Source organism: Carcharodon carcharias, chromosome 3 (assembly GCF_017639515.1).
Source record: "Carcharodon carcharias isolate sCarCar2 chromosome 3, sCarCar2.pri, whole genome shotgun sequence".
Taxonomy (NCBI): Eukaryota; Metazoa; Chordata; class Chondrichthyes; order Lamniformes; family Lamnidae; genus Carcharodon; species Carcharodon carcharias.
The window spans coordinates 34,329,907-34,344,072 of NC_054469.1; the positions used below are offsets into that span (position 1 = coordinate 34,329,907).

The 14,166-nt window shown below is 48.6% G+C and overlaps 1 protein-coding gene across 5 annotated transcripts in view; it reads left to right on the forward strand.

The window, feature by feature from the left end:
* ube3c (ubiquitin protein ligase E3C) overlaps positions 1-14,166 on the forward strand; it is a 169,531-nt gene that overhangs the window by 67,554 nt on the left and 87,811 nt on the right. For all 5 annotated transcript variants that reach the window (XM_041184414.1, XM_041184418.1, XM_041184415.1 and 2 more), the window contains exons 13-14: positions 9,371-9,531; positions 10,567-10,799. In XM_041184414.1, the coding sequence (XP_041040348.1) occupies positions 9,371-9,531; positions 10,567-10,799 (394 nt within the window). The remainder of the gene's footprint in view (positions 1-9,370; positions 9,532-10,566; positions 10,800-14,166) is intronic.

The following is a 14,166-nucleotide window of genomic DNA, read 5'->3' on the forward strand; positions in this document are numbered from 1 at the left end:
CTCGCTCTGGGTGCGCCTCTCTCGCTCGCTCGCTCTGGGTGCGCCTCTCTCGCTCGCTCGCTCTGGGTGCGCCTCTCTCGCTCGCTCGCTCTGGGTGCGCCTCTCTCGCTCGCTCGCTCTGGGTGCGCCTCTCTCGCTCGCTCGCTCTGGGTGCGCCTCTCTCGCTCGCTCGCTCTGGGTGCGCCTCTCTCGCTCGCTCGCTCTGGGTGCGCCTCTCTCGCTCGCTCGCTCTGGGTGCGCCTCTCTCGCTCGCTCGCTCTGGGTGCGCCTCTCTCGCTCGCTCGCTCTGGGTGCGCCTCTCTCGCTCGCTCGCTCTGGGTGCGCCTCTCTCGCTCGCTCGCTCTGGGTGCGCCTCTCTCGCTCGCTCGCTCTGGGTGCGCCTCTCTCGCTCGCTCGCTCTGGGTGCGCCTCTCTCGCTCGCTCGCTCTGGGTGCGCCTCTCTCGCTCGCTCGCTCTGGGTGCGCCTCTCTCGCTCGCTCGCTCTGGGTGCGCCTCTCTCGCTCGCTCGCTCTGGGTGCGCCTCTCTCGCTCGCTCGCTCTGGGTGCGCCTCTCTCGCTCGCTCGCTCTGGGTGCGCCTCTCTCGCTCGCTCGCTCTGGGTGCGCCTCTCTCGCTCGCTCGCTCTGGGTGCGCCTCTCTCGCTCGCTCGCTCTGGGTGCGCCTCTCTCGCTCGCTCGCTCTGGGTGCGCCTCTCTCGCTCGCTCGCTCTGGGTGCGCCTCTCTCGCTCGCTCGCTCTGGGTGCGCCTCTCTCGCTCGCTCGCTCTGGGTGCGCCTCTCTCGCTCGCTCGCTCTGGGTGCGCCTCTCTCGCTCGCTCGCTCTGGGTGCGCCTCTCTCGCTCGCTCGCTCTGGGTGCGCCTCTCTCGCTCGCTCGCTCTGGGTGCGCCTCTCTCGCTCGCTCGCTCTGGGTGCGCCTCTCTCGCTCGCTCGCTCTGGGTGCGCCTCTCTCGCTCGCTCGCTCTGGGTGCGCCTCTCTCGCTCGCTCGCTCTGGGTGCGCCTCTCTCGCTCGCTCGCTCTGGGTGCGCCTCTCTCGCTCGCTCGCTCTGGGTGCGCCTCTCTCGCTCGCTCGCTCTGGGTGCGCCTCTCTCGCTCGCTCGCTCTGGGTGCGCCTCTCTCGCTCGCTCGCTCTGGGTGCGCCTCTCTCGCTCGCTCGCTCTGGGTGCGCCTCTCTCGCTCGCTCGCTCTGGGTGCGCCTCTCTCGCTCGCTCGCTCTGGGTGCGCCTCTCTCGCTCGCTCGCTCTGGGTGCGCCTCTCTCGCTCGCTCGCTCTGGGTGCGCCTCTCTCGCTCGCTCGCTCTGGGTGCGCCTCTCTCGCTCGCTCGCTCTGGGTGCGCCTCTCTCGCTCGCTCGCTCTGGGTGCGCCTCTCTCGCTCGCTCGCTCTGGGTGCGCCTCTCTCGCTCGCTCGCTCTGGGTGCGCCTCTCTCGCTCGCTCGCTCTGGGTGCGCCTCTCTCGCTCGCTCGCTCTGGGTGCGCCTCTCTCGCTCGCTCGCTCTGGGTGCGCCTCTCTCGCTCGCTCGCTCTGGGTGCGCCTCTCTCGCTCGCTCGCTCTGGGTGCGCCTCTCTCGCTCGCTCGCTCTGGGTGCGCCTCTCTCGCTCGCTCGCTCTGGGTGCGCCTCTCTCGCTCGCTCGCTCTGGGTGCGCCTCTCTCGCTCGCTCGCTCTGGGTGCGCCTCTCTCGCTCGCTCGCTCTGGGTGCGCCTCTCTCGCTCGCTCGCTCTGGGTGCGCCTCTCTCGCTCGCTCGCTCTGGGTGCGCCTCTCTCGCTCGCTCGCTCTCTGTGCGCGTGTCTCGCTCGCTCGCTCTCTGTGTGCGCGTCTCTCTCGCTCGCTCTCTGTGCGCGTGTCTCTCTCGCTCGCTCTCTGTGTGCGTGTCTCTCTCGCTCGCTCTCTGTGCGCGTGTCTCTCTCGCTCGCTCTCTGTGCGCGTGTCTCTCTCGCTCGCTCTCTGTGCGCGTGTCTCTCTCGCTCGCTCTCTGTGCGCGTGTCTCTCTCGCTCGCTCTCTGTGTGCGTGTCTCTCTCGCTCGCTCTCTGTGTGCGTGTCTCTCTCGCTCGCTCTCTGTGTGCGTGTCTCTCTCGCTCGCTCTCTGTGTGCGTGTCTCTCTCGCTCGCTCTCTGTGTGCGTGTCTCTCTCGCTCGCTCTCTGTGTGCGTGTCTCTCTCGCTCGCTCTCTGTGTGCGTGTCTCTCTCGCTCGCTCTCTGTGTGCGTGTCTCTCTCGCTCGCTCTCTGTGTGCGTGTCTCTCTCGCTCGCTCTCTGTGTGCGTGTCTCTCTCGCTCGCTCTCTGTGTGCGTGTCTCTCTCGCTCGCTCTCTGTGTGCGTGTCTCTCTCGCTCGCTCTCTGTGTGCGTGTCTCTCTCGCTCGCTCTCTGTGTGCGTGTCTCTCTCGCTCGCTCTCTGTGTGCGTGTCTCTCTCGCTCGCTCTCTGTGCGCGTGTCTCTCTCGCTCGCTCTCTGTGCGCGTGTCTCTCTCGCTCGCTCTCTGTGCGCGTGTCTCTCTCGCTCGCTCTCTGTGTGCGTGTCTCTCTCGCTCGCTCTCTGTGTGCGTGTCTCTCTCGCTCGCTCTCTGTGTGCGTGTCTCTCTCGCTCGCTCTCTGTGTGCGTGTCTCTCTCGCTCGCTCTCTGTGTGCGTGTCTCTCTCGCTCGCTCTCTGTGTGCGTGTCTCTCTCGCTCGCTCTCTGTGTGCGTGTCTCTCTCGCTCGCTCTCTGTGTGCGTGTCTCTCTCGCTCGCTCTCTGTGTGCGTGTCTCTCTCGCTCGCTCTCTGTGTGCGCGTGTCTCTCTCGCTCGCTCTCTGTGTGCGTCGTGTCTCTCTCGCTCGCTCTCTGTGTGCGTGCGTGTCTCTCTCGCTCGCTCTCTGTGTGCGTGCGTGTCTCTCTCGCTCGCTCTCTGTGTGCGTGCGTGTCTCTCTCGCTCGCTCTCTGTGTGCGTGCGTGTCTCTCTCGCTCGCTCTCTGTGTGCGTGCGTGTCTCTCTCGCTCGCTCTCTGTGTGCGTGCGTGTCTCTCTCGCTCGCTCTCTGTGTGCGTGCGTGTCTCTCTCGCTCGCTCTCTGTGTGCGTGCGTGTCTCTCTCGCTCGCTCTCTGTGTGCGTGCGTGTCTCTCTCGCTCGCTCTCTGTGTGCGTGCGTGTCTCTCTCGCTCGCTCTCTGTGTGCGTGCGTGTCTCTCTCGCTCGCTCTCTGTGTGCGTGCGTGTCTCTCTCGCTCGCTCTCTGTGTGCGTGCGTGTCTCTCTCGCTCGCTCTCTGTGTGCGTGCGTGTCTCTCTCGCTCGCTCTCTGTGTGCGTGCGTGTCTCTCTCGCTCGCTCTCTGTGTGCGTGCGTGTCTCTCTCGCTCGCTCTCTGTGTGTGTGCGTGTCTCTCTCGCTCGCTCTCTGTGTGTGTGCGTGTCTCTCTCGCTCGCTCTCTGTGTGTGTGCGTGTCTCTCTCGCTCGCTCTCTGTGTGTGTGCGTGTCTCTCTCGCTCGCTCTCTGTGTGTGTGCGTGTCTCTCTCGCTCGCTCTCTGTGTGTGTGCGTGTCTCTCTCGCTCGCTCTCTGTGTGCGTGTCTCTCTCGCTCGCTCTCTGTGTGTGTGCGTGTCTCTCTCGCTCGCTCTCTGTGTGTGTGCGTGTCTCTCTCGCTCGCTCTCTGTGTGTGTGCGTGTCTCTCTCGCTCGCTCTCTGTGTGTGTGCGTGTCTCTCTCGCTCGCTCTCTGTGTGTGTGCGTGTCTCTCTCGCTCGCTCTCTGTGTGCGTGTCTCTCTCGCTCGCTCTCTGTGTGTGTGCGTGTCTCTCTCGCTCGCTCTCTGTGTGTGTGCGTGTCTCTCTCGCTCGCTCTCTGTGTGCGTGTCTCTCTCGCTCGCTCTCTGTGTGCGTGTCTCTCTCGCTCGCTCTCTGTGTGTGTGCGTGTCTCTCTCGCTCGCTCTCTGTGTGTGTGCGTGTCTCTCTCGCTCGCTCTCTGTGTGTGTGCGTGTCTCTCTCGCTCGCTCTCTGTGTGTGTGCGTGTCTCTCTCGCTCGCTCTCTGTGTGTGTGTGTGTCTCTCTCGCTCGCTCTCTGTGTGTGTGTGTGTCTCTTTAGCTCTGTGTGTGTGTGTGTGTGTCTCTCGCTCACTCTGTTTGTGTGTGTGTGTGTGTGTGTGTGTTTCTCTCTCGCTCACTCTCTGTCTCTTTCACCCCCACCCCGAAGCACTACAATGTTTTCTTTAATCAACCCTCCTCCTTTGCTCGCTTTGCTATCTTCACTGGACACCTATCCAAAAATAGTTAATGCCCTGCCCTTTTATGAGCCAGGTTTCCATAATCGCTATAGCATCATATTTCCATATGGTTATCTTTGCCCTCAACTCTCTGCTCTTATTTATTGCACCCTGTGCATTCGCATGGATACACTGTAACCCTAATTTAGATTTTATTTTCTTCTTTCTAAACTCACCTTATACCTTACTATTTCCTACTCTTGTGCTTTGTGTCTCTTCCAATATTCCGTACACCTTGGTATTCCTTTCGTATTAACTCCTGGATCCCACTACCTTGCCAAGTTAGTTTAAGTTCTCTCCAATAGCACGAGCAAATCTCTTGCAAAGTAATTGGTCCCCACTCTGTCTAGGTGCAATCTGCCTATATAGGCCCCATATCCCCTGGAAGTGATTAATGTCCCAAGAATCTAAAGCCCTCCCTCCTGAACCATCTTTCCAGCCATCTATTCATCTGCTTTATCTTCCTATTTCTTGCGTGTGGTACTGGGAGTGATATGGATATTACTTCTTTTGAAGTCTTGCTTACAAATTTCTTACCTAGCTTCTTAAATTCTGACTGCAGAACCACACCCCTCTTCTGCCTATGTCATTTGTACCAATGTGAACTACGATTGCTGACTGTGCACCGCCAGCCCCCCTCTTTCTCCACCATCCCACCCCACCCCCACCCCCACCGCCTCAGGGTGCTCTGCAGACACTCCATGATATCCTTGACCCTGGCACCAGGGAGGCAACATACTACTCTGGATTCACATCTGCAGCTGCAGGAACACCTGTCTGTTCCCCTAACTATCGAATCTCATTGCTATTGTTCTTCCAGTCTTCCTTGTACCCCCCTGCCCCTGTACAGCTGAGCTAGCTGTGGTGCCATGGACTTGGCTCTGGCTGCACTCCTCAGATGAACCATCACTCTCCCATTCAGATTGGTTGGAGAATGAGAGGGGGACTCCTGCACTACCTGTTGTCTAATGGTCACTCATTTTCTCTCTCCTTAAATACTCGTAAGCTGTGGGGGGGACCACATCTATAAATGTGCTATTCACAAAGTTCTCAACCTCGCAAATGTGCTGATATGGTGCCAGCTGCTTCTCAAACTCTGAAACACTGAGCTCAAGCTCTTGCAACTGATGACACTTCCTGAACATGTGGTCTTTCCAGAACGCAGGAAATATCCTGGAGTTCCCACATGGAAGAGGAGGTTGGAACTGTTCTGCCATTTCTCTATCTATTAGACTGTAAGACTTTTTATTTTTTTAAAGAAGACTCACCAGCTACTCACTTCTCTTCTGCTGATGTCACTTAAATATAGGGAGGTTAACTGAAATGGTTTACCTAACCCTTATTATCCAAGAGATATAATTTTCAAAAATTTCCCAGGTCCTTAGACTAACTCTCTAACTTTGGAGAAAGGAAAAAAAAAAGGCTATGATATTTACCTGCTTCATGGTCTCCTAATGTTGGCCTTTATTGCAAGAGGATTTGACTGGAAGGATAAGGAAGTCTTGCTACAGTTTTATGGCGTTTTGGTGAGACTGTATCTGGAGCACTGTGTGCAGCTTTGGCCTCCATATTTGAGGGAGGATGCACTTGACTTGGAGGTGGTATAGCGAACGTTTGTTTGATTGGATTCTGGGATCAAGTCGCCGTAAGGTGAAAGGCTGAGTAAATTGTGTCTACACTCTCTGGAATTTAGAATAATGATTGTGATCTTATTGAAATACAAGACTCCAAAGGGGCTTGATAAGATAGACATTGGGATATCGTTTTCCCGGGCAGGGGAATCTAGAAAATGAGTCGCAGTCCCATGATAAGGGCTTGACCATGTCGGACTGATAATTTCTTCACTCAGAGGATTATGGATGCTCCATCGTTGAGTATATAATGAGATCGATAGATTTTTCGTGTCCCAGGGAATCTCGAAATTTTGGGTAAAAAATGCTGCAAATACTCAGCAGGTCAGGCAGCATCTGTGGAGAGAAACAGAGTCAATGCTTCAGGTCAAAATGATCTTACACCAGAACTGAAGAAAGATAGAAATGCAAATGTTTTTAAGCCAATGGAGGGAGGGTGGGGTGGTGGTGGTGTGCAGGAAAAATAAAAGGAAAGCTCTGAGATACGTTGGCGTGCAGGAGACATTAAATAACATAAGAATTAAAGATGTAACAGCCAAAGAGAGTGGCAGGGGTTACAGAATAAGGTGTGTGCAGATGAGGTGTGAATGAGGCATTGCATTGCAACTCTCTTCGTGCAGCATGAAGGGAAAGAAAGAAACAAGATAAGACCAACGCAGCAAAACCAAAAAAAGGACGAAAAAACGTGATTTGAAAAAAAAAGAACAAGATGACCTCAAGTTGTTGAACTTGATGCTGGGTCCAGAAGGCTGAAGAGTGCCAAGCCGAAAGATTAGGTGGTATTCCTCGAGCTTGCATTGACCTTCACTGGAACATTAGCAGTCATGGATAGAAAAGCATGGGAGTAAGGTAGAGAGAATTGAAATGACAGCAACTGGAAGCTCGGTGGGGGTCACGCTTGTGTACTGAATGAAGCGTTCCACAAAGCGGTCACCCTGTTTATGTTTGGCCTCCCCAATGTAGAGGAGACCATGTGGTGAGCAGTGAATGCAATATATTACATTGAAAGAAATACAAGTAAATTATTGTGTCACTTGAAAGGAGTGTTTTGGGCCGTGGGCAATGAGAAGGCAGGTCTTGCGCTTGCACAGAAAGGTGCTGTGTGGAAGGGAGGGAGTGTTAGAGGTGACTTGAGGAGTGGACCAAGGTGTTGGGGAGGAAACGATCCTTTCGGAATGCTGAAAGGGGAAGGCAGGGAAAGATGTGTTTGGTGGTGGCATCATGCTGGAGCTGGTGGAAATGGTGGCTGGCGGTGGGGAGGGGAAGGACAAGGGGAACCTATCATGGTTCTGGGTGGGAGGGAAGGGAAAGGGTAAGAGCAGGAGAATGTGAAATGGATCGCACACGATGATGGGGCCTGTCGTCAACGCTGGGTGTGAATTCTCAGTTGAGGAAATGGGAAGATCTATTGGAAGCGCTAGTTTGGAAGGTTGCATCATCAAAACGGAGAAACAGGGAGAATGGAATAGAGTCCTTGCAGGAAGGAGTGTGAGGAAGTGTAGTTGAGGGAGCTGTGGTGTCAAGGAAGCAAGGATTATGGGAAGTGGGTGGAGAAGTGGATTTGAGGCAGAAGGTCTGCCATGACCATATTAAATGGTGGAGTTGGCATAGAGGCTGTATGGGTTACGCCCCTTCCTATTTGTTACTGATCACATTTTCAATTTGGTAAAGCTTCCAGAAGACGAATTTTGACATGAGCAGCAGAGATATTAAGGCAAGTGACAAAAAATTTGATGCAAGCAGTAGGTTTTTAGGAATTTCTTAAAGGGGAAGAGGGAGGCAGATCGGCAGAGAAATTTAGGCAAGGAATAATACAACCCTGGGCCTAATAACTGATGGCACAGCTGCCAAATGTTCAGCGATGGAATTTGGGGATATGCAAGAGGCCAGAATTGTAATGATGTAAAGATCTGTGTACAGTTGGAGGAGGTCACACACGTAGGGAGGAGTAGGGCCATGAAAGGAGCAAAGAGCGAACCGGTGTTGACTCCGTGCCAACCACCCCCCCCCCCCCCACCTTCCCCAACTTGCTCTTGTAGCTTATGGTCTGAGAGTCCTCCTGATCTCTTTTTGTACATAGCATAATTATCCCCTCAAGCTTCTGTGCGAATTCAGTTCAGTGAATATCAATTAATGCATGTCAGTGAGGTATTCAGTCGGTGTAATTGATGTATGTGAGAATATTTCTTCACACCGCAAACCTACTTTAGGGCTTTACTGTTTATTGCCTTTGTCCATTGTCATTACCAACTCCAGAGGCATAGAAGTTGTTGGAGGTGATTGTTGCAAACCTGCGCATCATGTGATACAGGGTCTTTCCTCCACCGGTCACTTGGTTCACACAACACAAATTCAAGCATTGTCTCCACTTGCTTACCTCTCACAAAGAAAACAGTAAGGTGCAGACTTTCTGACCTCTGGATTCAGGAAATTAGTGTCACCCTAAATGTGATCTCAAGTTGCATGAAATTTATGCCATCACTAGCACACTTGTGAAATGCAACAGTTCTAGAAGCCAGAGTGGCAGTGAGTCATGAAGCTCTTCAGATTTTTGGTCTAGATTGCAATCCATCTGAAATTGATTGGACAAAACCTTTGAAGTTAATATGTTCTCATCGCTTAAGACTTGAGAGAAAAAAATTATTCTCTGAAATGCTAAATCATTGCTAACCATTTTAGGGATTCTTATTAAATCATCCACTCTGGCATGCTCCCAGATTACCACATCTACTCTTAATGGGAGCTCTGCCCTATTAATTAACATGTAATTTTATTCATTAAAAAATTCTCTGTCAAATGTTCTGAATCATATGACACTGGATAAATTTAACTTGTAGCTATTCTTTTTGATTGCTGTATATTCTGTCAAAGTTGGTGTCACTAGCCAGCTCTTTAGCTTTGTGCTTCATTTTTGTCAAATTTATTTAAGAGGTAGGAAAAAATTGGGAGGGAGTGTTTTCTCAAAGATTCCTTTAAAAATAGGCTGCCTCCTATATCAGAGGGGAGATATATATATATGTGGCACTTAAACTTTCCTTAATGAGATTTTTGTACTAGGAGCATTTGCTTAAAGGACAGACTTGGCTGAGCAATAATTCACTGTCCATTCTGTGGTGTTTCCATAGTAGAACATTTTGAACTAGCCTGCTTGCTAAAACAAATCAAAGCTGAAGGAGCAAACTTCAGGAGAAAGAGGTCACATGACACATCCTAAAGCAGGTGACTCTATTGATTTCCCCTGCTGACCCCCCCACCCACATTTGCATTATCTTCCACATTAATGAGAATAAAATAAATCCACCAGTTTTAATAGAAATTATGGATATCACATTTTCTTGACACAAAAAATATCTTTTGTGCCTTACTGTAATCTGTTTATATTTGGTCAAATTAAAGGAGATTTATTTCTGACGTATCATCGGTCATTTATTTCATGCAGGTTTGTATTTGTATGTAAAATTCTGAAATGTACTTGACTATTTACTGAAATTAAACAATTAATGCTATGTTTCTGTGCATCTAAGGTCTATGGTATCATTGCTTCAGCTGATATCACGAGGATCTCCAATGTCACTTGAGGACTCTCATCGGATCATACCTCTCTTTTACCTCTTCAGTTCCCTCTTCAGCCATTCTCTTATTTCAGTACATGACAATGAATTCTTTGGAGAGCAAACTCAAGGAGGTAATCTGTATAATTGGAACCTTGTTGCATTTTCTGTTGGATGCTCTATATCTGCTACTCCACTACTAAAATGCTTTCTGAAATATTATCACAAGTGCATTGTTATGAACAGATTTTTTTTTAGATCGACTTCATATCTAAATAACTACTTTGTCATTGCTGTTAGTGTCAATTCTGGGCAATATTTGGGAGACACTGAGGCCATTGTTACCTCCCTAGTTAAGATCTGGCTAAGTTTAAACTGGGGATTGAACTTTAAACTGTTTCTGGTAGTGGTTACTATCAAAGGTACCTTGGTATATTGTGCAGTTGGTATGCACTGTGCAATGGTGGTTGAGGGAATATACCTTTGAGGTGGTGGATGAAATGCTGATCAAGTGGGCTGCTTTGTTCTGGATGGTGTCAAGCTTATTCAATGTTGTTGAAACTGCACTCATCTAGACTAGTGGGGAGTATTCATTCCATCACACTCCTGACTTGTGCCTTGTAGATGTTAGACAGGGTTTGTGGAGTTACTCAGTTAAGAATTTCCTGCCTTTGACTTGATCTTATAGCCACAGTACTTATATGGCTGGCCCAACCAGGTTTTTGGTTAGTGATGACCACCCTCTGCCCAGCACCATTGCACGTCAGGCAATGCTTTCCAAATCCTAACTGCTCTGTGTGAAAAACGTTTTTCTTCATGATGTTTATTTTTTGCCACTGACTGTAGATCTGTCCTTTCTGATTATTGAAGCTTTGACTATTTGAAATGGTTTCTCTTTTTACTGTATCTAAGCTCTTCATGATTTTAAGCACCTCTATCAAATCTTCTTGCAGCCTTCTCTGCTCAAAGGAATGCAACTTTGATGCAGGAAAATTATTTTACAGGTTATACAAATTGAATTAAATTGAATAATTCTGTAAGGAATAAAAAGTGAACAATGTCTGCAGGCAGTTGTCCTAAAAACACAGCTTAAGTTGATGTAGGCTTGTTTGATGAAAATAAAAACATAGGGGGTGCATCGCTGTAATTTTGCATTTCTGCTTCCTTAGGTGTGGGTCAGCAGCCGCCGACAATGATGCCGTTCACGTTAAGAGAGTTAGTGACGTTATCCCGTTGTCTTCGGGATGCCTGCCTTGGAATAATTCATCTGGCATATCCAGAAACTAAACCAGAGGTTCGGGAGGAGTACATTGTAGCATTTAAGAGCATTGGTGTCCGAACCAATGCAGAAATGCAACAAAGAATAGAATCCGAGAGAAAAAGATGGATTCAGCTTTTTAAGGTACGGTGTGTGTTGGAGAGTAGAATTTAATGCACAATTCTTCCTACACGTTTTATATCATATTTCTAATTTATTCTCAGTCTAACCTTAAACCCAACAAGTAATTTGAAATTAGTGTTATAAGGTTTTATTTTGTCTCCTAATGGATTCATTATGGAATTACTTACTGATGGTACAGTTATTACGCTAATATGCTGCACCATTGAATACTCAGTTCCTTACAGTTTCTAACCTGTTGATATTGTGTACAAGAGCCAGGTGCCTTCACTCTGAAAGGGAGGGGTAAACTGAAAGGGTGATCTGACTTTCATTTCTAATGTGTATCTTATGCTATAGGGAAGTCTTGCTAAAACTATACAAGACACCAGTTAGACCACACATAGAATAGTGTGAAAATTTTGGTCCCCTTATCTAAGGAAAGATATACTGGCACTGGAGGCAGTCCAGAGAAGGTTCACTAGGTTGATCCCAGATATGGAGGGATTTTCTTATGAGGAGAGGTTGAGTAGATTGGGCCTGTACTTGTTGGAGTTTAGAAGAATGGGAGGTGACCTTATTGAAACATATAAGATTCTTGGGGAACTTGACAGGGTCGATGCGGAGAGGTTGTTTCCCCTTGTGGGAGAACCTGGGACCAGAAGACATAATCTCAGAGTAAGGAGGAGCCCATTTAAAACAGATGAGGAGGAATTTCTTCTCTCAGGGTTGTCAATCTGTGAATCCTCTACCACAGAGGGCTGGAGAAGCTGGGTCATTAAGTATGTTCAAGGCTGAGATAGACAGATTTTTAATTAGTAAGGGAATCAAGGATTATGGGGAAAAGGCAGGAAAGTGGAGTTGAGGATTTTCAGATCAGTCATGGTTTCATTGAATGGTGGAGCAGACTTGATGGACTGAATGGCCTACTTCTGCTATGCCTTTATGGTCTAACCAGTTATAGAACAAAATTGTCTGAAGGTGGGAAGTCCCTAATTAAGAAACAAAATACGTTTGTGAGAAGTACAAACATAAACTTTAGGAACGGGAGCTGGCCATGTGCTTATTCTGTTATTTGAGTAGATCAGCACGGCAGTAAGGGGTGCGCGAGGAGACGGGCGACTATGCCAGAATGAGACAGAGACTAAGTGAGTAGCAACTTAGGTTCTCGTGGGAATTCGGTGCACGTGAGAAAAAGTGTGATATACATAGGAATTATTCTAAGTTAATTAAGCGAGTAATTAAATTAAGGTAACAAAATAACATAACACGTGTCCTGCCATTGTTAATTATGTTGCAGCTGTGGAATGAGTGTGCTTTTAGATACCAAGGCGATCTATGACAAACATGTCTGCATAAAATGTAAGCAGCTGGAGGAATTCTGGATCAGGATTATTGATCTGGAAGTTGAAATGCAGGCACCATGCAACAACAGGGAGTGGGGAAGTACTTGGACACTTTGTTCCAGAAAACAGTCACGCCTCTTAAAAGAGGGTCATCTGTTTTGGTCAGCAGTGAGGGAAAGGAGGATGTGACCGTGAGTGAGGCAGGTAATGGGACCGAGCAGACAACAGTGGAGGAGCCTCAGACTTTGCAATTTCAGACAGGTTTGAGGTGCTCGTAACTGTGTGGACAAAAGTGAGTCTACAAGGTGGATGAGCAGGCTGGCCATGGCACCTGGATTATTATCTGAGCCACGTGCAAATTGGCATAGGGCAAATAAGATTAGAGGAATGAATGCGTGGCTCAAAGACTGGTGTGGGCTAAGTGATTTCCGGTTTGTGGAGCACTGGCACCAGCACTGGGGAAAGTGAGGGCTGTACCATTAGAACGGTCTACAGCTGAACCATGCTGGGGCGTGTGTTCTTGCGAATCACAAAGCTAGGGAAGTGGAGAGAGCTTTAAACTAAACAAATGAAGATGAGGGACAGAGCTTGAGTCGATGTGGCAAATCAAAGAGTAGATTCAAAGCAGGAGACCATAGTAGTAATATGGGGAATGAGAGTCATAGAATAGCAGGAAGTGACAGAGATAAAACCAATAGTCAAGACTAGATGTTACAAAGATAACAAAGTCAAAACTAAAGACTCTGTATCTGAATGCACGTAGTATTCATAACTAAGTAAATGAATTGATAGCGCACCTAGAAGTGAATAAATATGAACTAATAGCCATTACAGAGATGTGGCTGCAGGATGACAAGAATTGTGTCCTGAATATTGAGGAGCAACTGACCTTGAAGAATAGGAAGCTAGGTAAAGGTGGAGGGGTAGCACTGTTGATCAAAGATGGAATTGGTGCAGTAGTTCGAGATGACCTTGGTTCAGGAGATCAGGATGTAGGATCAGTTTGGTTGCAGGTGAGGAATACTAGGGGAAAGAAGCCATTAGTGGGAGTGGTCTACAGGCCCCCTAAAAGTAACCACAATGTAGGATAAAGTATGCAAGAAGAAATATTGGGTTCTTGTGATAAAGGGACAGCAATAATTTTGGGTGATTTTAATCTACATATAAACTGGAAAAATCAGACTGGCAGTAGTAGCCTGGATGAGGAGTTCATAGAATGCTTTCGAGAGTTTTTTTCAGAGCAACAAGTTCTGGAACCAACCAGAGAACAGGTTATATTAGAAATAAGAACAGAAAATGCTGGAAAAACTCAGCAGGTTTGGCGGCATCTGTGGAGAGAGAAACAGTTAACGTTTCGAATCTGTATCACTCTAGAGTCATACGGACTCGAAACATTAACTCTGTTTCTCTCTCCACAGATGCTGCCAGACCTGCTGTGTTTTTCCAGCATTTTCTATTTTATTTCAGATTTCCAGCATCTGCAGTATTTTGATTTTATCACAGGTTATATTAGACTTGCTATTGTGTAATATAGGTTAATTAATCTCAGATTGAAGGCACCCCTAAATTGCAGCAACCACAATCTGATTGAATTTTACATCCAGTTTGAAAGGGAGAGTGGGTCTAAGACTAATATTTTAAACTTAAATAAGGGCAACTATGTGAGCATGAAAACTGAGCTACCTGAAGTGAACTGGGATACTAGGCTTAGGGATAGATCAACAGAGAAGCAGTGACAGACATTAAAGGGGATGTTTCAGAATAATTATATTCCTACTATAAAGAAAAATTATAAAGGGAGGACCTACCATCCATGATGAAATGAAGAAGTTGAGGAAAGCATCAGACTTAAGGAAAAAGCATTAAACTGCGCAAAGGTGAGTGGCAGGTCAGGTAATTGGTCAGAGTATAAAGAAGAGTCGAGAATAACTGAAAGGTTAATCAGGAGAAAGAAATTAGAGTATGAGAGGAAGCTAGTTAGAACTGTAAAAACGATAGCAAGAGTTTCTACAGGTATTTAAACAGGAAAAGAGTAGGTAAAGTGG